The 26083-nt window shown below is 41.4% G+C and overlaps 1 protein-coding gene across 3 annotated transcripts in view; it reads left to right on the top strand.

The window, feature by feature from the left end:
• Window positions 1–26083, top strand: part of MBP (myelin basic protein) — a 94372-nt gene that overhangs the window by 49471 nt on the left and 18818 nt on the right. For 2 of the 3 annotated variants that reach the window (XM_009885871.1, XM_009885872.1), the window contains exon 1: window positions 23979–24206. In XM_009885871.1, the coding sequence (XP_009884173.1) occupies window positions 24036–24206 (171 nt within the window). In that variant the 5' untranslated portion in view covers window positions 23979–24035. Of the gene's footprint in view, window positions 1–23775; window positions 24376–26083 lie in introns of those variants that run through there. The other variant, XM_009885870.1, reaches the window with a different exon arrangement.

Genomic DNA, 26083 nt, shown 5'->3' with positions numbered 1-26083 from the left:
CCAGATTTTCTTATGTTGTGTATGTGTGTATACAAACATGTATTTGTATGACACACAAGTGTTGCACAGTTAAGATGGCAGTAGAATAAATGCAAACATATATATATATTCTGTGTTCTTTCAGATGTTCATATTGCCTAATCTTTTCATTCTAGGTAAGGAAGAATAAAAGTAGAAGATTGTAAATTGTATTCACGTAAAATTAAGTTCAGGTGCTTACGTTTTTTGCTGGTGCCGTGCCCATGGCCCATTAAAATCTAAAAAAAAAAAAAAAGATATAATAATTAAACAAAATTGCTAGTTCTCAGCCACTGAAATGGACCTCAACTTAATATTGATATTACTTCTGTTGGAGTTGTACTGGCTTCTCCCCTGCCTTCTCTCCCTGCTAATTAGATTGATGCTGCTAGCTTACCATCTTTGGACCAAGAAATATAGTTTTACTTTTGTATTTATACTATTTATCTATACTTTAGGTTTGTCTGTACTTCTTCGGAAAGGAAAGGAAAGAAAATTAATTTCACTTAGTCCTAAATTTCAGATATGACTTATTACTGTGCCTGGAATCTATCCTCACTAGCTCTTCCTACTGATGCTACTACTTTGAGAGAGGCTTTTTTCTGTGGTAGTAGTTTTAAAGCATCTTGTTTGTCACTGATCCTTTTGCTCTTACTAGTTCGGAAAAATGCAATACCAGCTGTTACGTGCATGTAATCTGTATTATTGTCCTGCTCTGCTTCTGAATCCCTCAGTGCTGTTAAATCCAGCCAAATCAGGCTGACGTGTGCTTGCAGCTTCCTTTGTCTGAAATTGAGCTCTGTGTAGATTGAGACGTTTGTAATCTGCGCTCTAAAAAGTCGGTTGATTTAACAAGAACTTTTGCTCAACTGCATAAAGGTTAAACTTTTCTTCATAGAAAAGTAATTGCTGTGAATTTCCTGTGTTGTTTAATTTTGCTTAAAATTAAAATTGAAACCTAGGTTTTATTAAAGCAGCACAGAGTCTTGCACTGGAAATTTTAGTAGTTTTTTTTGGGTAAAGATGAAGGCTAAACCTGTTTTTATATTAGAAGCACATGATGTCAACTAGGTAGAAGTGGCTTTGAGCTTAAGATATTTTTAAGCTTGGGTTTTCCCTTTCCATTGCTATGCAAATAATTATCTTCATCATTGTGCTCTATATTCTCAGCTGAGGCACCATCTTGCAGAATTCAAGATTTTACTGTGCTCTATTTGGGCTGGATTACTCTGCCCAACTTCAAAGGTTTGAAGTAAAACTCTGCTTTCCTTTAAAGTAAATCACTAACAAAGGCATTCACACAGACGATACCATTGATGCTGTAGGACAGTCTGGTAAAATTCCTCTTCTACTGGGAAGAGCTGGAAGAAGGGACTATGATGGTGGGCTTTCAGCTGCTTATAATCAGGAAACACACAGTTTGTTAAGTTTTGCATTGTTGGAGTGTCAGCAGAGGCTGGAAATGAGGGCGCATAAATTTGATATTTGGTTTTATATTCTTTATGCATTGTCACATGTTCTTTCTTTCCATTAACTTTATTCAACTTACAGACCTATATCTAGGTGCATCGGACACTGAATTTTCAGGTTTTCACTCAGAGAAATTGTAGCGACAGTAGAGTACGTTTTGCACCACTGTTACCGGGTTTACTAATCATATGCTGAAGAGCCTACCCTAAGCTGTGCTTTATGATCCCTGCTGAGTAAAAGCTGCACTCATTTCTCCCTTCTCAATCTTATTTTCTCCCGGTGGCGCAGAACGTATCCAATAATGAGTCCAAAAGCAAGTGGTTATTTAGGTAGCAACAAAATGCTACATAACTATGGTCCCAAGGAAGAATGGGGAGGTGGGCAAGTTCTGATTTTGTTTTATCTTGTGGAGAGTATTTAGCACAGCCTCTTTTCTTAGTGTCCTGCTCTAAGATTTTATTTTAGTACATAGACAATTAATTTTAATGTCTGACTCTGCTGCTGACCTTCTTTCTTTTTTCTTAATTATTTTGAGTCCTCTGGGCTAGTATCTGGCTTCAGATTTAAAATTTAAAAAAAAAAAAAGATGAAAATGTGTGATAAATTGAACACCTCTTACCCTATCTGTTAAGATATGAAACTGGTACAAAATAAAAAGCGCATATAAAATTGTTGAGCAGGCAATTTCCATGTTGTGGGTGGATTTTCTCAAATATCTGAAGGGAATTTTTAAATACTCTGGGGAAAAATTATCAGAAAGATTGTGACCTGCGTGTGTTGTAAATAACAGAGAACACTAAGCACAGAGATGAGCTCTGCAGAACATCCTTAAGTATTTTCACATTCACTGCTCAGTCTCGAGGAAGGAAATTGTAAATGGAAAGACTAGAAAAATCTGCACCATGCAAGTGTTAGTAATGAACACTATGTCAATATCAGGTGCTGGGAACTTGGAGATGTAAAATAACTGTTGACATTTGGGAGTTTGTACAGGCTTGGGGTTTTGGGGGGGTTGGTTTTGTTTTTTTGTTTTGGGGTTGGTTTTTTTTTTGGAAGCGTTGAAGGTCAAAATAACTGATGCCAGACTGTGTATGAGCTCTAACCTGACACATGAAATACTGACACTGCTAAACTTTACCAGTTTTGCTGGTAGTGGTGCCTCTAGCTCTGTGTGTTTAGTAAGAACGATACTGGGGACAGCCAAGCGAGACGGCTAAATGGGTGCATACTCTTAAACAGCAGCTGTCTGTAACATCCACTTTCACTTGGCTAAGCACTAATCTGATCTTTTGCTACCACTACTTTTTGTGGGGAGTTTTTTTGAGCACGTTGTAATCTGTTTGGAAAGGTTCGTTAAGTTAGCAATAATAGTCCAAAAGCAAAACTTGACAGCGGCTGCTTTATTGCCAGCTCCTCCATACAACCCGTTTCAAACAAAGCCTGTTTTCAGGGTACAGTGGTTACACATTTGGCTTGTTTGCTTTTAATTTCCATTAGACTTTACTGCCAAAACAACCTGGCCACACCAGTGGCAAGGCTGAAAGATGGCTTGCTAACAAGTATTGATGTTTGCCTTAAAAAGCAATTTGATAGAGAGTCATACAAAAGCCCTCTCCAAAGAGAGAGGTGTTTTAAGGCAATAACCACACAACAAAAATACTTAATTTTATTTTTGGAGACCACTCATTTTTAAATTGGTCTGGGTGAATATATTCCATTGTATGCTGAAAGGAGTTATAGCAGTTGATGTTATTTGTTAAGGCTGCGTGGGGCGGGAAGAGAAGGGAAGCAAAAGAACTGTACAGGTATGGAGAGTACATTTCTGCTGGCAGGGGAACAGGATGTTTCCTTCTTTCGCAGCTGGATCTTGGTCTGAAATTCATGGCATGTGTCTCACACTGGCCATGATCAGGGGTGGAAAGCTTTGAGTTACTTGACTCATTGCCCTGTTTTGGACAGATACAATACTGGAGTGTTCACATCCTAAGTGGGATAGAAAAGTTGGCTGATCAAGCACATAACTGATCCTGGAATCTAAAGATTTATTTCTGTACTTTGAAATTCTTTCACAGTGAATGATTTGTTTTATATGTGCACCATTAAAAACAAAGAAGTGTTTCTCCCTTTTTTTAATGTTGAGGAATAACGAGATACAAAGGTTCCCTCTAAATTGCAGGACCCCAGGAACATTTTCCAGCTCTCTCCCGGGACTGGGTCCTGGCTTCTCCCTGTAGTTTTGTGCACGCAGTCCCTTTGCTGCCCCCTTCCACACCTGTGTCCACGTTCCCATGTCAGAGAAACCTTAATGTGCACGTGGGGTGACAGAGGACATCACATCTCACTTCCTGCCGCATAGCACAGGCAACAGCTATATAACCTGAACGCATCCAGTATGAACAAACAAAAAGGGCAGACTGTTTTTCGATGGTCAGGTCATTGGGAGTATGGCTAAGGCTGCCTCCTAATTCTTTAGAGATTTGCAGTGATTACTAGCCTTGGTCAGTTTTCAGTTTGTGTAAAATAGATGCAGAAAAGACTAAGGAATGCTTGGACAATACGATGGATGTTTCCCAAGCATGGATCAGCTTAGTTCTGAATCATGATACTGTGTAATTCCTGTAAGAGAGATGAAGCACATAGTCCCTGATATGTATGTTTGGTCAGAGCTTAAATAAGTTTCACTCAGTCATTTTTTAAGAATTTTTACGGATTGTGTAGGGCAAAGAGTCTTACTGTAGAGGAGGAAAAGACATTGCGGTAGCTGTTTCTCTGGTATCGTTGGCATCACTGGCATCTCTCCAGTCAGCATTCAAGTGCAATGGTATTCATTGAGTGTTATGTTTTTCAGAAGCAGAGCCTCTTGCTCCATTTCAGTTGGTGTTACAAAACATGAAAAGACGGTCACTGTGAATAAATTCCCTTTTTCAAATCACTAACCCTTTTAAATGTATTTCTTTTTTTGTTTATTTTGATTCCTTTTCTGGCTACCATTCAAGGCATATTTGAGCTAGTTATCTAAACCTTCTGCAGGCTCAATGCTGCTGGTACTCCTGAGTTATTAATGCTCACATTCGTGTAAATGCTGCTAAAGAAGCTGTGTGTGGTCACCGTGAGAAGCTTCGCTAGCAGAAGGTAACCTGGTGTGCTCAGAGATGTAGTGCCTCTGTGTTGGAGTACATCCACCCTTGCCTTTTGCTGACATTTATCCATTTGCTTATGTTTATTAAGGGAATTGCCTTTATTCAGGCAGCAGGTAGGCTGGCATTTACTAATTACATCAAATTTGTGTACGTGTATATGCAGGATAGTGCTGAAAAAAGGCTTTCAAAACTTAGGAGTTTTGTCACATAAAATAGGTCTCAGTTGTCTGTGAGTCTGTGCTGACTTAAAGCTGTACAGGTGCAAGTTTGGTTGGTTTTTTTTTACAGCATGACTCAACGTTGAGATTTGTGGTCGTATTCAAGAGGTTGTACATCTATACCATTCTGTTAAAGTGCCTGTGAACTGGGCTGGATGTCATAGATCCTGCCACTCACATCGGCGTAAGGAGCTCATAATGACTTGAATACCAGTCAAAATGATCTTAAAGTTAGCAGATCTATGCTGCAGTGCCAGCAGAAGAGTGGCTGAAGATTATGCAAATTTTTTGCTGGTTAGTGTTCATGACGATCATAGTTAGCACTTAACTAGCCCCATACAACTTCTGAGGACCGCACAAAGTGTACACTAGTTAAATGCACAACCTGGAGAAGAGAACACTTCAGGGAGATCTTATTGTGGCCTTTCAGTGCTTAAAGGGGGCCTGCAGAAGAGATGGGGACAAACTTTTTAGCAGGGCCTGCTGTGAATAGGACAAGAGCTAACGGCTTTAAACTAAAAGAGGAAAGATTTGGACTAGATAGAAGGATTTTTTACAATGAAGGTGGTGAAACACTGGATGAGGTTGCCCAGAGAGGTGGTAGATGCCCCATCCCTGAAGACATTCAAGGTCAGGTTGGACGGGACTCTGAGCAACCTGATCTAGTCGAAGGTTTCCCTGCTTGTTGTAGGGGAGGTTGGTTTGGGTTGGAAGGGACTTTTAAAGGTCATCTAGTTCATTCTACGAAATGTGAACTTCTCTTTCAGTTTACTTTTACTGTATTCAGGAAGCTTGAAGCATTTTATTACATGTGGCAGACCTGGCAATGAAAAAAGATGTAACTGGCATGACTTCAGCTTGCAATCATCTAGCCAAACTGTAGCAAATCTTAAATTAGATTTGTATGAGAAAGAATAAATGCCCAGATAATGGCATGGTGTGGCTCCAAATGAAGTTATCCTGCATCTTTTTCTCATTTTCTATGTGGAGTGCAACATCCTGCTTGTACCATCAGTAGAAGTGTAGAATAATTTGACAATTGCTGATTTCAACCAAGTTCATCAGCCACCTGCAAAGAATATGGGCCTTAATTTTTTCCTTTCAGGTATATGGAAAATATTTTCCTTTTCAGAATAGAAAATTGTGGATTCAGAAAAGGGGCAGATGTTCTTCTATTCCTAATATTAGGTCTTTCCTTGTTTCTTTGTTGCTTGATAGACCTGTCTTATTTAATGTCGCAGAGAGAGTTTTCAGGAGGAGGTGTGAGTAGGGAGGAGGGGATTTGTTTCACCAAATGCCTTTTTGTGACACTTTCTGAAAGGCAAGCCATCACAGCTGGAGGCTTTTGCAAATGCAAGGCTTTTTTCGTAATTGTGAACTACTTATTTTCTTTTTTTTTTTTGTTATAAAATGTATTTTGGTTTGTTAATCAGTATGTGATTGCTTTCATTTCACTTTCATTTCTCAGGCAACACTTATCCCCAGTGGGCTTTTTTGCTGCTGGAAGGGTTATCCTTGAGGTTCAACCCCTCCTCTAAGTGTCTCATTTTATTTAGGTAGGTAGGATAATTCAGTGCATACTGGAGGCAATTCTGTAAATTGAAACTGCAGATGGAAGCGAGGTGGAACCCTCTGTCTGGTGCTCATCAAATTGAGCACGGATTAGTGTTCTTTCAGTATTTTTCGAAGGCCAGAGATAATAAACAAAGGCTCAAAAATAAATGCATTTGTTTTTTCTGTTTTGATGCTTTCAGGCTGTGAGGGAGCAGCAGGAGTGGCTTGCTCGACCCAGGGTGACAGCAGGGCAAGCACCTCAGGTACCCAAACAAGCAGAGCAGAACGGGACTGAGGACAGCCATTGGGGTCAGGTGCCGCTTGGTGACCACCAGGCAAGTTGGCAGTAATGGGGCAGGTCCCACCTCGGCCAGATGTGAGGGGTAATGCCACGCGGGCCAGAGCTGAACCATGACTGCAGGCCAGTCATCTGGGAGGCTTCTTGCAGCTCTTTCGCTCAACCGAGCTGTTTCGCGGCAGTCTGAGCTCGGTTACAGGTGCCCAGTAGCAGAGCTGACCTTGAACATGGGCAGGTAAACTCCCAGATGTGTGGAGGGAAGAGGCTGCAGAGCCTGGCTGGGGCCCTCGGGGCTCTGGCAACCTCGAGCCATGTTTTTTTTTTTTTTTCAAGCTATTCCTTACAGTTACTGAAGATGGAGTTAGCTTTTTTCTTTTTCCTTTTATTTTTGAATTGCATCTTATTATACCATTCTCGCTTGATTCTAGCAATTCAGGCTTTCAGTGGGTAAAAAACTGAGACTCTTATTAAGCCATGAACACAAGTCTGGGGGTACACGGGCAATTTTCCTGCTACCTCCTGCAGCGCGTTGCGCTTCTGCATTCTTTGGCACCCCGTTGGCAGGCTGAACTGGTTGTCCTGGTTTCTCAGGATAACCAAAGCCCGTGATTCACTGTGATGTACTACATCCTAAATTGAGAACTGTACCAAATTGCAAATAGATTCCATTATTTACATATTTCCAAAGGATGCTAAGTAACTTTCTGGAATAGCACAGACTGTGACTAGGAAAGGCTTCCTATTTTGCCAAACAGTCCCAATTTGTGGCTACAGAAATGACTTTTTTTATTTTCAGAGATAAGACTAACACAGCCATTATCTGTCTACAGAGCACTTTTTACCTTTCGTGAGTTGTCTGCACAGCTTCCTAGGAGGCAGAAAAACAAAAACTTCCCACTGAGAAAACAGAGGCAGGGTTGTTGTCTTTGTTTATTTCAGAAATGCACGGTGGTTTGCGCCTAGTGCCCCTGCGCACACAGGCACGCACACACATTTCTTGTCTTGCGAGCGCAAACGGAGCATCGTTTAGAGCTATTAATTGTTCAATGTTTTTCAGGCGGGTGTAGGTCTGCTGCGCCTGAGGAACTGCCAGCTGCCGGCTGCGAATCCCAGGTTAGTCCAGCACCAAACCCGCTCCAGGCGTCAGCCAGGTTTGTTGGCTGGGATGAGCACGGTGCTGAGCGCTGCCACCTGACTTCTGCTGGCCTGGGGTGTGAGTGGAGCAATCTCCGCCTGCAAAAGGCAGGCAGGGTGTCACCTGGCTTCCTGGGCTGGCATCTTCACTTTCGGTAACCAGGAATGTGTGGCATGTGCGGCTTTTGTCTGCAAGTGCTGCCCTGTGATATTCCTTCTGGTGTAACCTATTGAATTGCTCTCAGGCTCTTCGTAAATTATTCGAGAAGTTTTACTCATTCTCGTACTTGCTGGGTGGATTGATTGGAACTTCCCCAAATTCCACTTGGAAAACTGTGTCTATAGTATTTCTTGCCTGTTAAAATATTTCAGATCATGTGTAGCTCGATCGTACTATCATTTTAGTCTTCAGAACTAATAGTTCTTTTTGCTGAGTTTCTTCACATAAAAAGTGACTTTATACATATTCAAATAGCAAAATAAAGTTTGTGAATTCTTTTTTTTTTTTCTTTCTGCTTTTTTAATAGCAGTAACTCCCACGAACTGGTACAAGGCTTGGTACTGTGCAAGCAGTTTTTCACTCTTAGAACGCTGCTACTGAAAAGCAGATATTGTGTGAAGTACCATCGATCACTGCCGCGGTTTTATACAGTTTGTCACCATTGTTCTTCGTATAGCATTGAGTCACATTTAGAACTATGGTACAGCTCACAAGTGTTCAGCAGGGGGGGAAAAAAAAGTGTTGGGCTTTTTTTTTACTTTAAAAAAAACCCCTTATTATTTGTAATCTAATATCAACGATAAGTTAGTGTATAGAAAGTATGTCTAATGTGGCCTAGTCTAGATGAGAACAGGCTTATTAATATATTTAGAAGTGTATAAAGTGGTTTGTAATGATGGAGAGTGGGATGGAGTTTCTAAAGACCTAGAATAGCTGAGGTTAGATTAAAGCAGAAATCTGAAAGGCTGTTCTGACAGATGGTTAGCTCAGAGGCAGAAATGGACTTTCATTGTATGTCTAGATGTACTTTGGGATTTCCTAATAATTTCCTGGATGTTTTTCTGCCTCAGAGCATACTGTATCTCAGGTAAAATCCAACTGAAATTCTATATATGTCTTTAATTAAAGGGAGGAATTGTATACATTTTGGTAGTTTTTTTATAGAGACTGCTATTCCTGCAGTGCCACAGAATTTGTTGTGCTCCCTGGATGTGTTGCTAGGACCCATTATCTTGTGCTTCTGCCAACTAAGAATCCAAAGTCTACTACAGGATTCAGATTTTCCTGAGATTTGATTTATTTCTTCTAATATAGCATTGATTTAAACAGACTGTTTCCCTATGAATGTGCTTTAGTGATTCCACCAGGAATTTTGTTTTCATTTGACAGACTTTTCTGGCTGCATTGATGGGGATGCTAATTGACACTACCATCATTGCCACTTACCACAGTAATATGGTAGTAAGCACAATAAATGCTTTTCTCTATGCTAAGCTCAATCTGTTGTAATGTGTATATATAAACTGGTCTCTATATATTCGTTGCTGTAACGTGCATTCTGGGGTGGGGAAAGATAGGAGTAAGACTCTAAGAAACGTTTCTTTCAAATATTCACACATTGAAGCAACCTGAAAAATTGACGATTGGAAACTTTTAGCACTTGCTGGAGGTTGGAGAGGTTTAATTTTGCAGAGAGGGAGCAAAGCATTCATGTGAATTTTCTAACTAGTTTTTATATTAAAAAATTTATAGATTGACAGCAATTGTCAGTTTGCGTGAAGAAATTGTCAATTCAGTTGAATTTGTTACAGGAAATTTTCCTCATGTGTGTTCATACCTGGGAAATCAGCAAAAGGAAACATAGACTATTTTGAAGATTTTATTTTACATGTTTTAGGCGAAACTATAATCTGATAAGGCAAAAGAAGTGAGATAAATTAAATCAACTGCTATACTGAAGATCACTGAATGCTTAGTAGAAATATTGGTCTATGATAGCCTGTGGCTTTTATGTTTGACCGTGTTGGTCTGGAATATACTGTCACAAGGGAGAAGAGATTGAAACTTGTCTCTGTATGTATGGAAGGAGGTTTGATGTCAGGATAAAGTACCACGGTAAGGTGAAAAGTAGGTACCATTTTTGCGCGCAGAGTTGAGAACAGAAGACTTCTTTAAAAAGTATCAACCATCCAAGCCTTGAAATAAGCAGGAACGAACATGAGAATGTGAGAGGGGTAGGGAATTTTAATTTGTCCGCTTTCAATTAGTATGCCAAACGTACATAAAATTTGCATATAAATAGTACGTTATAAAAGTATGTTGTCCTTATTTGATAGACTTCACAGTGTAAAATGCAGTCATGCACTAGATTTACAAATAATTCTAGCAGTAGCTGAGCTGCGGCGTAAAGATGTAAATGTAGTGAAAGATGACCACCTTTGTGCAAAGTTCATCTTTTTCCTTTGATCTTCTAGCAAACAGAACATTGAGGAGTTAGTGTTTGTCCATGCCGTGTGCTGGAAATTAATCTGTTGTAAGAACCTGCAATGATGCACCACACTTTTGTCTGGTTTAGACACGTTGTGAGACTTGGAGCTTGACTACTTTGTATTTTGCTGCCAAAGGGAAGCTACTCATGCTAAGCTTCAGCTAGTTGTCAGGATCTCTTTCGATTGAACTGCTTATGCCTTTGGAGAAGCTGTGCAACTTTCAGTTGGCCTCAAGCGCGTGGCAGACAAGATGACTGAATTTGTGCGTGGGCAGAGCGCATTTGCTCTCAGCCTAGTAAATGTAATTTCCAATTTTCAATTTTTCAAGTTGTTTCACCTTTGAAAGAAACATTTCTGAAGAGTCTTAGTCCTATATTTTCCCACCCCAGAATGCACGTTACAGCAACGAATATATAGAGACCAGTTTATATATACACATTACAACAGATTGAGCTTAGCATAGAGAAAAGCATTCACCATGTAAATACATCTTTTAGAAACGTGAGATTTTGTGCCATGCATATGGTACCAGTGGCCCAGGCTACTTCGGAAATCTTGTCATTTTGCCTCCTCCTTCAGATGATACAGAAATGTTTGTTTTTCTTTCATGCGCTACCTGTATAGATGAGCTTGTAAAATGAAATGAGGAGAAACCTATTTGTAGTTAGGATGTGGAGGAGGCATCACTGTATGATCTTTGTGTTAGCACAGCCATTTCACTTCCTCTGGGAAGGATGGGAAATGAAGTATTTCTTCCCTCAGAGCAGAAAGGACAAACTTCCAAAACTGGATCAATCTGTGGCACCAACCAAGCAACACTCAAGGCTGGGTAAGAGAACTGTGGGCAGACGCTGATCCAGCAGTGCTCCATTAGCAGAGCTGTAGAGGGTTGATGGGGTACTGCTGGGAAGATATTTGCAGAATGTATTGTGAAATGACATTGAAGGCTCTTATTTAATGTAGACAAACGTCAGTAATCCAGAGCACCGGGAGCATTTGAGCATTTGAATTCATGCAGTGTTTATTTTCCAAGCGGGAACCCTTTAAATTTAGACATTTTGCGTTAACTCGCAGTATCATGAGATGTACATGGGTGTTAAGCATTTGACAGTGTAAATTAGGAGAAGTAGTGCTTTATTCTTGTGCCTCTTCTCATTGGCTTAGAAGTAAGTATGTGTTGTCTGCTTGTACGAGCTTCTGACAGTTCTGGGTGGTGTTGGGCTGTCAGGCTTTATGATCAGGAGAGATTTCAAAGGTGAATTGCTTTGCAGAGATAATCTGGAATTCGGTCCAGAAGCAGTCTGCTAAAGCCTGCAGCGGTATGGAGAGGGACTGCAGTGTCTGTGGAGGTAGAGCTCATGGGAGTGGGATAGGAGGCATGGCAGAGTGGTTTGGGCAGCAGCATTGGTCCAGGAGCCTAGTGAAGAGGAGGTGGGAGGAAGGACTGGCAACTGGTTGGGGGCACAGAGAGAGAGAGGGCACTTGACATGGGAGAGCAGAAGGATGGCATGAGAAACAGGAAGTGCAAATACTGTCCTTTTCTTCAGGGTTGGAAGAATTATATCCAGACATTTAAGGCTGTGGATTCTGTGGTTCACCATAGAGTGTACCATCTTTCCACGTGACTTTTTGTAACATGTTTCTTTATTCCCTGCTAAATGCCGGCCATTGCTTGCAGGCTAGACAGACGAGGTGATTTGTATCCACCTCTAAATGTCTGAGTTCACGTTTCTGGTTAACCTCCTCATCATCAAAAGAAACACTCATCTCGTTCTTTCTGGTATCTTTCTTCCAAACATCTTATTCTCGGCTCTTTGCCAATATTTTATATTCTTTCTTGCTGTAAGACCCTGTGCCACTGGGTCAGGGCAGGCTCAGTGCAGACTGCTTTAGTCCTTTGTATTCATTGTTGTATTTGCTGGAACTTCCAGCATGGTTTCAAGTATTCTTTATTCTGGTTTTAGGACTGCACTTGAGGCTATTATGAAGAAGATATTGCGTCCTGTAAGCCTTATGATAAGTTCTGGACTTACAGGTCCATTCTAATGTGTCTTTCTTTGCCAGGCAGGCAGATATTTTAATAAAATCTTACATCAATTATCAAGGCATTTATTAGAATTTCCTTCTGAAAAATGTTTCTTTGGACATAAAATTTCTTCATTGAGGAAATCACTTCACTGCGAAAGCTCTCAATAGTTTATCATTGCTGTATGAGCCAAACTATCTCTAAAACTCTTGGGGTTTTAATTGTAAAGATTACAAAAATACAAAAGCCTTGAAATAATTTTTGCTGATAGTTTAACAAACTACCCACTGTTTATTGCATGTATTACAATATTTTTATGCCCCCTTCTCGTTCTGTCACAGCAATTACGTGGCTCTGCTCCTAGGTCTGTGCTGACGTACTCCATTATGCGGCTTCCAGACAAAGATGTTTTGACAAGCAGGACAGAGCACGGTGGCAAAAATCCTGTTCCGTTCCTTGTGCCAGGGCCTGCGGAGAGTCTTTAAACCACGAGACCGGCCAAACGCAGCCTCGGGAGTCTGTGCCCCAGCAGCATGCTTGTCATAAATACCCAGGTGTGGGTGGTTTCTGTCCATGACTTTCGGTATGGCATGTGGAATTTGTCCTCTGAGTAACCTGGCTTTTGCGTTTATCTTCAGAGGTTGGAGTGATCTTTTTGACTGTCACCCTCTAGAATCCCATATTATTATATGAATACATTTAAAAATCTGTTTAGAGTAAGCATTGTCAGGCAGACAAAAACTAAAATCTAAAATGCTGAACATCCCTGAAGTGACAAATCTGCAAAGCATTTACTGGGTTTTAAGAAATATCAGTTAGCTGCTGAGCTTGTAGGCAGCATTACTTTCTCACTGTCCATACCAAAGGCAGAGCTGGAGCTGCAGATGACTGCTTACACACGGTGTCTATAACAGACAGGGATCTTCTCTCATTGCCAGCATCTTGAACTGGAGGTGAAGCTCATGACCTGGTCCTCTGCTTCCCCAAAGGGCACACAGGTGCTCCTGTCTTCCACCTTATGGATGCAGCTGGTGGTGTGGCTCTGGTCCCCACAGAGTTGGGAGCTTCATCCACTGCTAATGTTGAGGTGGAGGTGTAAATCACAACATGGTCGTTGCATTGGCCCAGGACCCAGAGGTACTCACATCTTCTACCTCCTGGACACAGCTGGAGATGTGGGTCACAACGTGGGCCTCCGCATCCTCACAGGGCAGGGAGCTGCTCTCACTGTTGTCTTTGTGGGCAGAGTGAGTGGGAGGTGTGGGTCACCTGGGCTTCTGACTCGCACAGGGCACAGAGGTGCTTACATCTTTCTGGAGTAATCCATTGGTTTCGGAGATGAGACAAGCTCTATGAGCAAACGGTGCAACTGGAAGAAACTCCCGTTCTCTTTTGCTCCTCTGACCTTTCACCACAGATGTAAGGTGAAAATTAATTCCAAAGTGAAGATAATGTCAGACTGATACAGTGTCTGACAGTTGTGGACTACTTCTGACTGTAGAGAACTGCAGTTTAGACAGCCTTGAACATCCCTACCGCCCCTTTTGGGCTTTTTTCTGAGTATTTTTCATCAACTTCTGTTGAGCCAGATCTTCAATTTTGTTTTACATGTGCAAGAGTTCAGTACAATGAGAGATGGTCTACAGTCTTATTTGTGCACGGGTATTTCAGATACTTTTAGAAATGTTAGCAAATATGTACTTCAAATTCTGAACATGTCATTTATAGGACTGTAGCGTATCTTGGAATTTTCTGGAAAAAAAAAAAAACTTATTTTCTTCTAAAAGCTACCAAAGTAACTCCCCTCACTACAAATTCTATAATGATGATGACTCCCTGAGATCAAGTGGGCTATTTAAAGCTTCAGTTCAGAATACATTAACAGGGAGAAATAGAGAAATCCAGAGATACAGCAATGTGCACCTGAAGGATGCATGAAAATTTCAAGCACATTGATTACAGCATCTTGCAGGTAATTCACAGCTGCTGAATACCCAGCTTCCATTGTGCACTGTTCTGTCTAGGGCTGCCGGATTCCTGCAATTTTGCTTTTTCCCTGCACTTGCTCTATAGAAAGCTATCTTGGAAATCAAACTTTGAAGTTATGTCTCCACACCAGCAAATCAGTGCATTATTTTGGGGGGAGCTACAAGCATTTATATTCTCTTTTTTCAACATATGAAGAACTCGTATACAGTACTTTAGGCTATATTCACTACTGTGAAGTGTTTTTATTGGGGTTAGGTTTAGGCAGTTGGTCTTGGGAAAACTTAATACACATGAACAGTATTATTCTGTAAGATTAAATGCAGCTCAGATAAATAAGGGTTTGTAGCCTCATGATGTAAGTAGTTTCCCTGTGATCACAATCAAAGTACGCTTTTTAAAGTTAGCATATTTGGTTAATTTATAACTGTATTTTATTCTGCAGTTTATACTTCCTAAATAATAATCTACCACTCAGACACTTAACCCCTAGTCAAAAAAAACTAGCAATGTTATCAAGCCCTCTTTTGAGAGACAGCATGATGGGTTTTGACAGGAAAATATTCTGCAGCTGTTTTTTGTGCTGCTTATCATGCTCTGAGCAACTTCCTTTGAACCAGCTGGTTCAGTCACTGTCCTCACTCCACTCATTTCACCAACATTCCTTTTCTGCTTATTTTAAGGCCCTGTTTATGGTGTTATGAAAGAAATCTAACTGTAATATTGTGTATTCAGTTGCGCTGATGGGAATAGGTTATTTTTCAGAAAAACAAAACTGATGTGGAAAATACAAAAGATAGTGGAAGTTGTTGTGGAATCTGGAGTAGATGCTGGTCATTTCATTGTGCTGTTACTTTGGGGTGGGGGTGTGATACCTTAGGTTTTGCAACCTAATGATGCAACCTAACGATTATTCAGGCTCAATGTGACTGTAGGAGAAGAGATGAATAATCAAGCAAACTTTATTTAATACTAGTCAGTTGCACAATTTTTAAAGAAGGCAAATGCTGAGAGATCGAAGAGGTGATTTAATTTTTCCTCCTTAAGTACATGAAATTGTTCGTTACAAATGATGCCCCAGCTCACTTTCCTGTGGGAGGATCCTTTGTGAGATACTCAAGATTAAAACAAACCTATATGTTCTAATAACACAAAAGAACGTTTTTCCTTGAAACTGGTGGGTGGATCAAATTCTTTGGTTAAGTTTTTAAAAAACTCTCTGCGGGCTGTGTGGAGAATTGCCACATGCTTCTCATAGATTCTAAATTTCTGCCATAGCAAGTCCCACTGGTTTCAACCACAGGCTTTTTTGTTTTCTGTACTCTCCTTTGTAAATCTCAGCAAACGGAGGCAATGCCAGAAGTTCTGGAAAACAAGAGAGAGAGGCTGTGAGCCAGGCCTACACTGCTGCATTCCTCTGCAATGGTAGGCCACCGTGTGGGCTTCATTTCAGCTCTTCATTGTAAATCAGTGGCACGGATGACCGAGAGACCAACTCTATGAAAACATACAGAGTGCAAGGCAGTCTGTGCAACCGAGTGGATTGGATTTAATTACAATCTTGAGATAAGAAATTGTTTTCCTACAGGGGATATTTTTAACTTTTTTGACTGCCTCTTTTTACTTGCATATTGCTTTACTTAAATATGCTTACAGGCATACAACACCTTCATGCACCCAGGAGGCAAATAACAAAGTCCAGAGCTGTTTTCTTGTTGCTGTAGTTTGTGCCATGTATTCCCAAATAGGTGGCTTTCTTAACTGCATTGACCAGCTACATGTAAGGTAAAGGCAGCAGATGACTCAGTAGAAAACTTTTCTGCCAAGACCTCAAAAGTTAAGAGTAACTGGTAATTCCTTACACAGATGCATCACTGAATTGCAGAACTACATATATAGCCTGTACTATAAAACCCTATTAGAACAGAGGAAGAGGAGGAAACGAAGCTCAGTGCAGTGACAGACGACGTGTGACTTAGGCCCACCAGCTAAGTTCTTGCATGTTGAATCCGGTGTGGCTTTTAGAGTAGGTTTAAGAAAAAGAGGTCTGTTGTACCTCTGGTTTTAAGCTTCAGCATCATCTGTAATGGGGGAACCCATAGAGTTGGTATGCAATTACTGCTACAGTTCCTATGGGTTGAAATGCACCGCTGACTGGCTTGTTTTGATCTCTTTCCTTTAACGTGGCCAGAATGAACATGGCTATTTCAGCTGCTGCCACTACTCATTTTGCTACTTTAATTGAGCATCTGCATGAAGGGCTAAGTTTCTTCAGTGAGAGAGGAAAGAAGATACTTAAAGACATAAATAATGCAGGGTGTACGAGTTTGGGGAAGGTATGACGTTGGTTTTCCTCCATCAAGTCTAAAACCTGGCTCCCAGAGAGCACCCCTCGCTGTGGGTAACGGGACATTAATGCATTTCAACCCACAGTAACCAGGCATGCGTCCCACTAATACTCTGACTTTGGGCACGCGCTACAACCTTGGCCAGTGATCTTTATTGACCCAAGATGCAGTACAGAACTAAACGTGGTCTTTTATTCAAGTTAGTTCAATAGAAATAAATACAATTCCATAGTAACAGGTATTTATGAGTCTATACTGGGCCAGGTGGGGTTTTCCACTTTTTACTGTATTTTGAGTACTAAGGTTTGCTGTAAGGAAAATAGGGCCACAACAGACCCCTTATTCACTGCTTCATCAGGTCAGCGTAGAAGTGCACTCAACTCATCAATGGAATGGGAACTATCATGGTTTGGGCTGGATTGGCCACTCAGGTGGAACGACAGATGTTCTCCCCTATCTCTCCAAAGAGAAGTGGGGGTGGGGGGGAGAGAGAGAGAGACTTAAGACTTTAGAAGGAACTAAACTACTTTAATGAAATATTAATAATAAAATAAAAAAAGGAAATAATGAAATATATACAAAACCGTATCAAACTCTCTGGATGACAGTCACGTCACTGACTGGCACTGGGGACGTCCCAGACTGGACTCAGTGACGGACAGGAGTCCCTATCTGGATTCAGGATTGGGATCAAAGGCAGATGAACAGACAGAGTCCTCCTCAGACACCGGCCACTGAAGAAAGAGAGCTGACCCTTTGATCCCTCAGCTTTTATACTGAGCACGAGGCAGATGGGATGGAATACCCTGTTGGTCAGTTTTGGGTCACCTGTCCTGTCCGCTCCTCCCCGCAGGTGGGACCCCTCTATGCTTTTCTGCTTCTGACCCTCCAACGGGGCACACAGCAGAGTTATCTGCCCTTGGGTGTTACAGCAATAAGTATAAGCAGGAGCCTCTCTGCATCCCATGCCTGGGCATCAGCTGTAAACACAGGTCTTACCGCTCTGAGAGCAAACAGTGTCTGCACAATATGCTGTTAATTTCAGTAGTTAGAAGAGGCCTAACTAAAAAGTAAAGTTATTGGACAAAATTGGTCCCGTTTTACCTCAAACCAGGTCAGAAACAGACTCCCAACCTTTCCTTCTTTTCTGGCAAGAGCCTCATATGCTCTGTAATGTCTAATGTATGCAGCGAGGGAGGAAAGTCAAAGGAGCGCATGCTATGCTTAGCAGATGGCTTCTCATTTTTGTGGAGCTTTGGTCTCCAGCTTGATTAGCCCATAGGAAAAGCTGAGTTTCTTGTGCAGAAAAATACTCGTCTCTGAAGCTATAAAGAAAATCTGCCTTTGGGTGGAATTTTTTTCCCTAAAAGTGATAAGCTTTGGCAAAGAGGGAGCGAAGAGAGCAAGCTGTAATGGAAGCAGTCTTGGCTAACTACAGTAGGAGTGTTAAACTCATGTGAATCTGTATTATGAGACACACCGGCATTTCTCTCTGCATTCATTCTGCTAGCAAGCGGGAAAACTGTTTGTGTAAATGCTAAATGCACCAGCAGAGCGATTCTAGTTGTGTTCAGAGCTATGACCAACTGTTTGTTTCACAATGATGCTGCGTGCCGTCTATTCCAAACAGAAATATTTGTTAAAAATTGGGTTCCAACAGTTTGACAAGCATCAGACAAACCCAGTAATTAGATCTGTGCAGTGAAATATCTGATGGCATACTGCCTTCTAACCCTATTAGTGAAGTTAGGCTGAGAGCCATTTTTTTGTCTGAAGTGTCTTAGCATAATGAGGATAAATCAAGCTTTGCAGTTCAGATTTAACAACGCAGACAGAATTCTTTCCTCCCTCTCCCCGAGTACGTAGCTGAAGTGAAGCCTAATGGCTGTAGTGAAGCCTTTGGCTGTAGACGCTCCGTTCTGCTGTGAGCTGTGCGGCAGTAAAAGTCCAAACCAGGAGCTGGATTGTACCTCCCACTGGTGCCCAAGGGAGAGAGTGGAACCACCTCAGGCTTTTTCATCGGATAGTTCCTGTATTTTCTGAAGCGACTCAGCAAATGACCAGGAGATCCGTAGCCTTGTTTGCTCATCCTTCCTCCGCACCAGTTTACTGGTTTGCACCCATTCTCTCACCTCCTTTTCTCGTTTTAGTCTGATCACCGGGTGCTCCCACTGCATGCGAAGCCGTGCAGCGCTCCTCGGTGCCGTCTCCAGCGGTAGAGCTCTGGCGGGAAGCCGGGACTGGCCTGGCTGTTTCTGGCAGATGCCCTGCAGCGGGCTGCAGGATGAACAGGTTTTGCTGCTCTTGCCTTTGAGACTTGATACAGCCGGGCACCAAATGGTTGGATCATTTTTCCAAGGAAATTAAGTGTTAAATTGGCCTGATTTTTATTTGATCCTGTCTTTTGTGGTAGATCACAGTGTGTAATTACTGCTGCACGTTCAGACTCCTCATTTGCACGCGTACCCAAAGCTCCAGTGTCCTATCTACGCAAGAATATTAGAGTTAGAAGAGAGGTACGGGATAGCAAAGGAAAAATGGAAATGTGTGACTTCACGATGGCACCCAAAGCCAGAGTTGAATTCGGGCTCCCAGTGGTGCCTTGTGCTATACTTGCTGCAAAACAATTCCTTAACGTCCTTTCTCTAGAGAATTTAACTGCATAAAAAGCAAAGGCAAAATGTTGGGAAACGGTCATCTTAGCGCAGAGTCGGAACCCAGACATCCATAACTGCAGCTTATCTGTAGCGAGCGCTGATGGATGTGCTTTTTCTGTCCTTGTCATTCTTTCAAATGTCCTGATATTACCACGAATGTTACTAAAAGTCACGTGTTCCAGAATAGTGGTTTTCAGCCTCTGAAATAATGCAAGGCAAACTAGTACTAATACACTGCCCATATGCCTTACCGCTACAGCTTACTGAAGATCTTGAAATCTTAGGCGTTACAAAGCTGAGTAATTTTGAGGTGCAAAACTTTTTTTGTTCGAGTGACAAAAAACTGCTAAGTCAATACAAAATTCCAGATCTTTTATTTAGTATTTATTATCAGCATTTCAGTAAACATATTGAAATATAGTTGACTGAGAACTGTACTGCATTATATTTAACTATCCAGTTGTCTTATAGAAGAGATAGGAGCAAAAAGTAGAAAAGGACAAATGCACATTATATTTCATATGCTGAAGAGCACTACTTTATAAATATACATGACTTAAGCTAAAGTTAAAAGTTGATTCAAAAGGTCCCTAAAGTTAAGTCAAATAATCTTCATATTCATACGCTGAGAAAAGAAGGCCAAGAAAAAGGCAATTAGTAATCCGTCACAGCAATCTGTAGCTGCTATAAAACATATTAAATATTCGGTGTTGTAAATCTGATTAATGTACTTTCTGGTGTTTGTAGCAAGTAAATACTTAATTCCTAAGAATTTGTACAAATATTTAAGCTGCTGTCGTGCATTATTACAATCAGTATTTGCAATATGCTGTGACTGTTGCACTAAGCCTCTCTTGAGAAGCCAAAGTAGGGGCATATGCTTCAGCTTTTATCAGCTTCATTTTCCTCATTTATTTTTACAGCGTTTGTAGAGGGAGCAGCAATAAGAATGTGAGAGGAATTACAAGTATCTGCAAGAAAGCAAGACTGGAAAGGGGTGGGGGGAGATGAAAACCTTGTAATCCTTTTTCTTTCTTTTTTTTTTTTTTTTTTATCTTAATACATTAAAACTCTTAGCTTAACAACCTCTTTCTAGGTTGTCTTCTGCGTGGAAGAAGACTACAGACTTCTATATACACATGGAGGGGCTTTTATCACAGAGCAGCTCTACCAAGTGACCCATGAGAAGGATATTTATATCCAAGGACTCTCCATCAGAGATTGTACTTTCTATAAAGCAGATTCCCATGGTCTTGACAGTAGCTGCTGTTTGAACCACAGGACTGACAGGTCCCAGCTATAATTAGAGGCTTACATAAACGTTTATCCCAAGAAATGGGATAAACTATTAATGTCAAATTGACCATTAAGGCACAGTGGTTTCGAAAACACCTCCATGTGGCCTAACTCCTATGAAAGGCAGTGGGGGGTTGAATTTAATACAGTTTAATTGAAAACACCTTTGGAAATCCTGTTTTGTTTCATGAACGGACTGCTCAGAACTTTTGATCCCTCTGTATTCCTTCGTTTCGGGAGTCACTGTCTATACAAGAGGACAAATGGCTTTGTTCGCTCTGACCAACACGCACAGGGAAGGTTGTGCCAGCAGCAGAGCGGGCTCCAGAGCCGCACAGAGCGAGGGGAAGTGGAAAGATGGCGTTGCCTTTGGGAGTGGTCCTCGGCCGCGCCTGGAGTGCCAAATCCCTGCTCCGCATCTGGCTCCCTCCTGTTGCTTTTGGGCTAACACGAGGATGTGGTTTTCTCATGCTCTCACTTGCACGCTTTCAATGACTTTATTCACTGAAAACAGAAATAGACGACGCTTTAATAGCCTTCTGGTAATGCCTCTGGCAATGCCTTCGGCTGTAATTACTCTTTAACCCATTTACAAGGGTTTAAAAAAAAAATTAAATGCCCGAAGACCTCTTCCTTCGTGGGCAGCTTTCTCTTGTAGAAGTGATATGGTACAGGAAGGGTACTCTAAAAAAGAGAGCTTCATCTTGCAGGGAGAAACAAAAAGAAGAATATCAGTATCACATGCACAGCACTTACAGTGGGTTTTAATAGAAGTTGTCTAAATATTTGTTTCTAAATGAACAAATAATTGTATGTTTACATGCTCCATTAATGCTGGATATCCTTAAGACATTATTAAAGTGATCTGTCTCTCAAATGCACTTGAAGACTTTGATTAGTTAGCTCAACTATTAACAGTATCTCTCTGCTATCTATTTTTAAATATTAGACTTAAGCATGCAGAAAATATAGAGGAAAACATAAATGTGTGCTTTCATTACTGAAATAAAGCATACAGAAAGATTTATACTTTATAGCTCAGTGCGTATGCATTGGGAGAAGCTACTTTTGTGGCACAAATACCCTTCTTTGTTGCTTACCAATACCCGTATTCAGTGACACAAAGAAGAACTGTTGTAAAAAATATTAGTATGCAGATGCTCTGGTGTTTTGTTAATGCATTTAATGAAATACAATAGCTCTTTTGTTTTGGTTTTCTTTTTCTGTCCTTGAATGGATTTGTGTTATGGTATAGAATTCTAGGCTTAGAGTTGCTGTTTAAAATGTTTTGCAGTTTTAGAATGTGTCATGTATCCATGTTAGTCTCTCTTTCGTTTGATTAAGAAAATCATTCGGGGGCTTCAATAGTTTCTAAGAAGTTTGAAAGTATCTTTTCAGGAAAAAACAAATCCCAAAGTTGACAGCAAATATTTTCCTTTTCCCACCGATGAGGTCTTCAGTGGCAATTAGCATCGGTTAAACAATTGTATTCCTGAGAAATACTTTTAGATGTTTTAACCAAAGAAAATTTTCTTGAAGTTCTCCAACATTTTCTAGGTAGTTTTCACAGAAGAAAAAAAAAAAAAAAAAAAAAGTTGCACACCAAAACTGCACGTTACGTTTTTATATGGAAAAACTGTTGCAGACTGATTACAACAAATTGTAACCAAGTACCAGTATATATTTGCAGAAGCCAGCATTGCTGTCTCGTGTCGTTATCCATACAATTATTTCAGAATTATTCTCAGCCTGAGAAAAGGTTTCTTTAGTGCCCTGTGGGTGGGTGAAATGATACGAAATGACTGTGTCAAGTTAAAAATTGCTCTGGTGAATCAGCAAAGTACTTGAGCCCAGAGTACTTTGAAGACATAACAGTATTTGCCAGATCCTATCCCTCCCCTGGCAACAAGGCCCAAATCAAATGGGGATTTAACGAGGTGATCAGAAGACCCTAAAGGTAACATATGACTAACTGTAACTTATTTCTGCAATTTTGGGCCCCGTTACCTCCACAACACGTTTCTGACACAGGGTGAGTGTGTGGGAGGTGCTGCTCTGAAGGCTGCATCTCAAGCAGTGTCCTACTAATATTCTTTTGGTGTTGCGTGGAGGCGAGACATACTCCTCAGTGGGTGCGGTTTCCTATAGAACAGTAGGAATAATGGTATAGACTATAAAAAACACCATATATTTTTTGTCAGTGATAGAAGCAGCTACTACAGGTTGAAGGTTAAGTGTGCTGCAACTGATTCTTTTCAGATATTTTACTGCTTGCGTCAAAACGCTGCAGAGAAGGCAGCGGACTTACACCTTGGAGGTCTGTCTCAGCACTTTTCTTGGCTAAAAGCTCATCAGTTTCTGATAATCCTTTTTTGTCACGTCTCACAAGCACTAAATACAAATCAGACAGTTTTGCTCTGGGCCTCCAGCATCAGCGCTGGACATCATACGCCGACTGCCAGGATCATACGTGAAGGGAAAACTGTCGTGGGAGGCCAAGCACAAATTGCAGTGTAGTGTTCTCTGCCTTTCTGAAGTGAGGACAATTTAAATAGTGAAAAAAGCCTTCCCTCATTACACTTCTTTGATCAGTATTGAAGTTACAGTGAGGGATTCCAAATGGGGACAAAACCTTCAGGTACAAAAGCTTTGACATTGCGGAGAGGGAACGTGCCCTTGAGAGGGCACCGTCCTGTAATGTCACTTTAATTTATTTTCTTCCCCCTTCCCCCCCGTTTAGGAGAAAAATGGGACATTTTAGAGTTGTAGCCCTCAAGGGAAAGTACGGGGATTCTGATTATTCAGAGATTGTAACTGATAGGCTCCTCATCAGTAAGCTTTCCACGTGAACAAAATTAGTTTTCGTTGTGCTTCTAACAACCTATTGAGCTATTTACAAATACTTCTAATTAAAAAAACCCACCTAGAACTACTGCAGATTTTGTGTGAGAACATCCTGGTTTCGGTTCCAAGCTAGCTTAATGTTCTTAAAGGCTGGTAGAGAACATAGTTTCATTACAACTGCACATATTACGGGTTTTGTATGAAATGAGCATCTCGAGGCGAGGGAAAGAAAGCAGCATTGTTCCAGGGCTGTTTTTCACAGGCCTGTATTCATATCTCATCCTTGTTGTTTGCAGGAGAGGCAGATGTGAACCAGAACAATGGGACCTCCACGAAGAGCCCAGCGGTGACAGACCCCAAAGGCACAGCAGACCCGAAGAATGCCTGGCCCGAGGCCAACCCAGCTGACACGACCGGTCGCCCCCACTTGATCCGCCTCTTTTCCCGAGATGCCCCAGGAAGAGAGGACAACACCTTCAAAGATCGGCCCTCCGAGTCAGACGAGCTACAAACCATCCAAGAGGACAGTGCAGCAGCTTCAGAGAATTCGGATTTGATGGCTTCACAAAAACGCTCCTCTTTCCGGCACGGATCAAAAATGGCATCTGCGAGCACTACAGACCATGCTAGACATGGATCTCCAAGGCACAGAGACTCGGGTCTACTTGACTCGCTGGGCAGATTCTTTGGAGGTGAAAGACACGTTCCCCGGCGGGGCTCGGGCAAGGTGAGCTCTGAGGAATAGAGAACTGCGCAGCTACAGCAAAATAAAGTACAATTAAACAGGAAGGGTGGGACTAAAAGGAAGGTGTAACTTCTATAATGCAAGAGTTGACTTAGCCAGCAAGACGGTACTTGCAGACGCGTAATTTAATGCTTGGCTTTAAACCGAAAACAACAACCAAAAAAAAAGCATAGATCTGGGGACCAAGAGGAGCTATTCTGGGTAGTAACAAGGAGTATTAGAAATCCAGGTGGCTCTAGAAACATTACCGAGAGGAATTTGTATGAACAGTTAATGTGGTGCATTGTATGCATTTGTACGCTGTGCCATTTAGAGAAACTTCAGTCTGCTTTTGTGTGTTGTTCTTAAATATTTGCAAAACGGAGCAGGGTGAGAGCACTAAATGCAAGACAAGCTCTAGATAGTTTGGCACTAACTGAGGGGGACAGACTTGGAAACAGATGTTAAAAAAAGAAAAAGAACTGCGGCCGGATTCTCCGCCTGCTTGTGCAAGAGCGTGTTTTAAGGTCAGTTGATAGCATTGCTGAGGAGATGGCTTGACAGATACTGTCCTGAATCCCAGGTGTACAAAGTAGCCCAGCTGCTTTATCCTGGCGAGAAGTGAAGATTTATATTCCAAGCATTTCATATTGGAAGCTGTGTAGCAAAGCGTTTCTTCATCGTGAACTGAAAGCAAGGTATGGGTGAAAGGGTATTACTTGAATTCTTTCCTTTGCCAGAACTAACCCACCTCCTCTGATCAGTTAGGCAGATGGCACGTCAGTTCGCTATTGTTTGAGTGGCAAAGTTTAAGATATTTTCACTGTACCCTTTGCCACGATAAGTGGAATCTTGTGTTTGTGTGTTCACACACTACATAAGCATTTCAATGGCGCTATCGTAGGGCTGTAAAAACCTTCGGTTTTGCTGAATGTATTGTTTGATGTTGCTGAAGTTGTGTGTTGCAAAAAACAATGCTCGTAGTTGCTGGCTGAGCCCAAATTTTTCAATAGCCTTTGACGACCTTTGCTGTCTGTTCAGCAGTTGTACCCTGTGGTGGCCCTTGCTGGGATGGGGTAGCACGTGCAGCTTTCCCAAACTGGCCGTCCCGCGGTGTTGCGCTGGGCCGTGATACGTGTTCCCCCGCGGCTTAAAACCGCTCTGTGATCCTACGGCAGCTGCAGGCTGTCCGTGTACTTGGAAGCACAGTGTGGAATAGCCCTTCCCTGAAGAGCAGTTGTAACGTAGAGACCACTGGATGAAAAATACTCTAGAATCTTAAAACCAGAAGCTGCTCACGCTTGATCGCCAGGACTAAGCAAGCTGCGCGTTTTGGTCTTTTTGTTTCTCACATTTCCAAACTGGGGACTGTGATGCTTACGACAAAGATTTAGCAATTAGGCAGTCGTTGCTGTAGGTATGTAATATTCATAGACGCAACAAGCAGTTGCTGTGAAGATGAAGAAAATCACTTTTCTTACTGTTAATGAAAATATCAGAGACTGTTCCCAACACTGTTATTTTCTGGAACCTGCTTGGCTAGCTCAACTCTTGCTGTTTTATTCATATGCTGTGTTACTCGATAAAAAAAATAGTATATGAAATGCTCTTTGTACACCAAGGAAACAATACCAAAAACTTAGATTCTGCATACAGAATATACAGAGGTATGTACCTTCTTGCTTAGCAATAAAGCAAACCGACCAACTCACTTTTTAGTAGTGATGACTAAAGAATGGCTGCAAGTTGTACAGATTCTGTATTTTATCCTTTGGTGCGAACACGATTGCTATGATTCGCTACAGATCTCTACATAATTATGTACAAGAGGGCAGAATATCATCTGTTTTATCTCTGTTGCTGTTCAGTAAACTGCTATT

The sequence above is a fragment of the Charadrius vociferus genome, unplaced genomic scaffold, assembly GCF_000708025.1.
Source record: "Charadrius vociferus isolate BGI_N301 unplaced genomic scaffold, ASM70802v2 scaffold195, whole genome shotgun sequence".
Taxonomy (NCBI): domain Eukaryota; kingdom Metazoa; phylum Chordata; class Aves; order Charadriiformes; family Charadriidae; genus Charadrius; species Charadrius vociferus.
The sequence above is the reverse complement of the archived record's forward strand: the minus strand, read 5'-3'. Positions and strand labels throughout refer to the sequence as shown.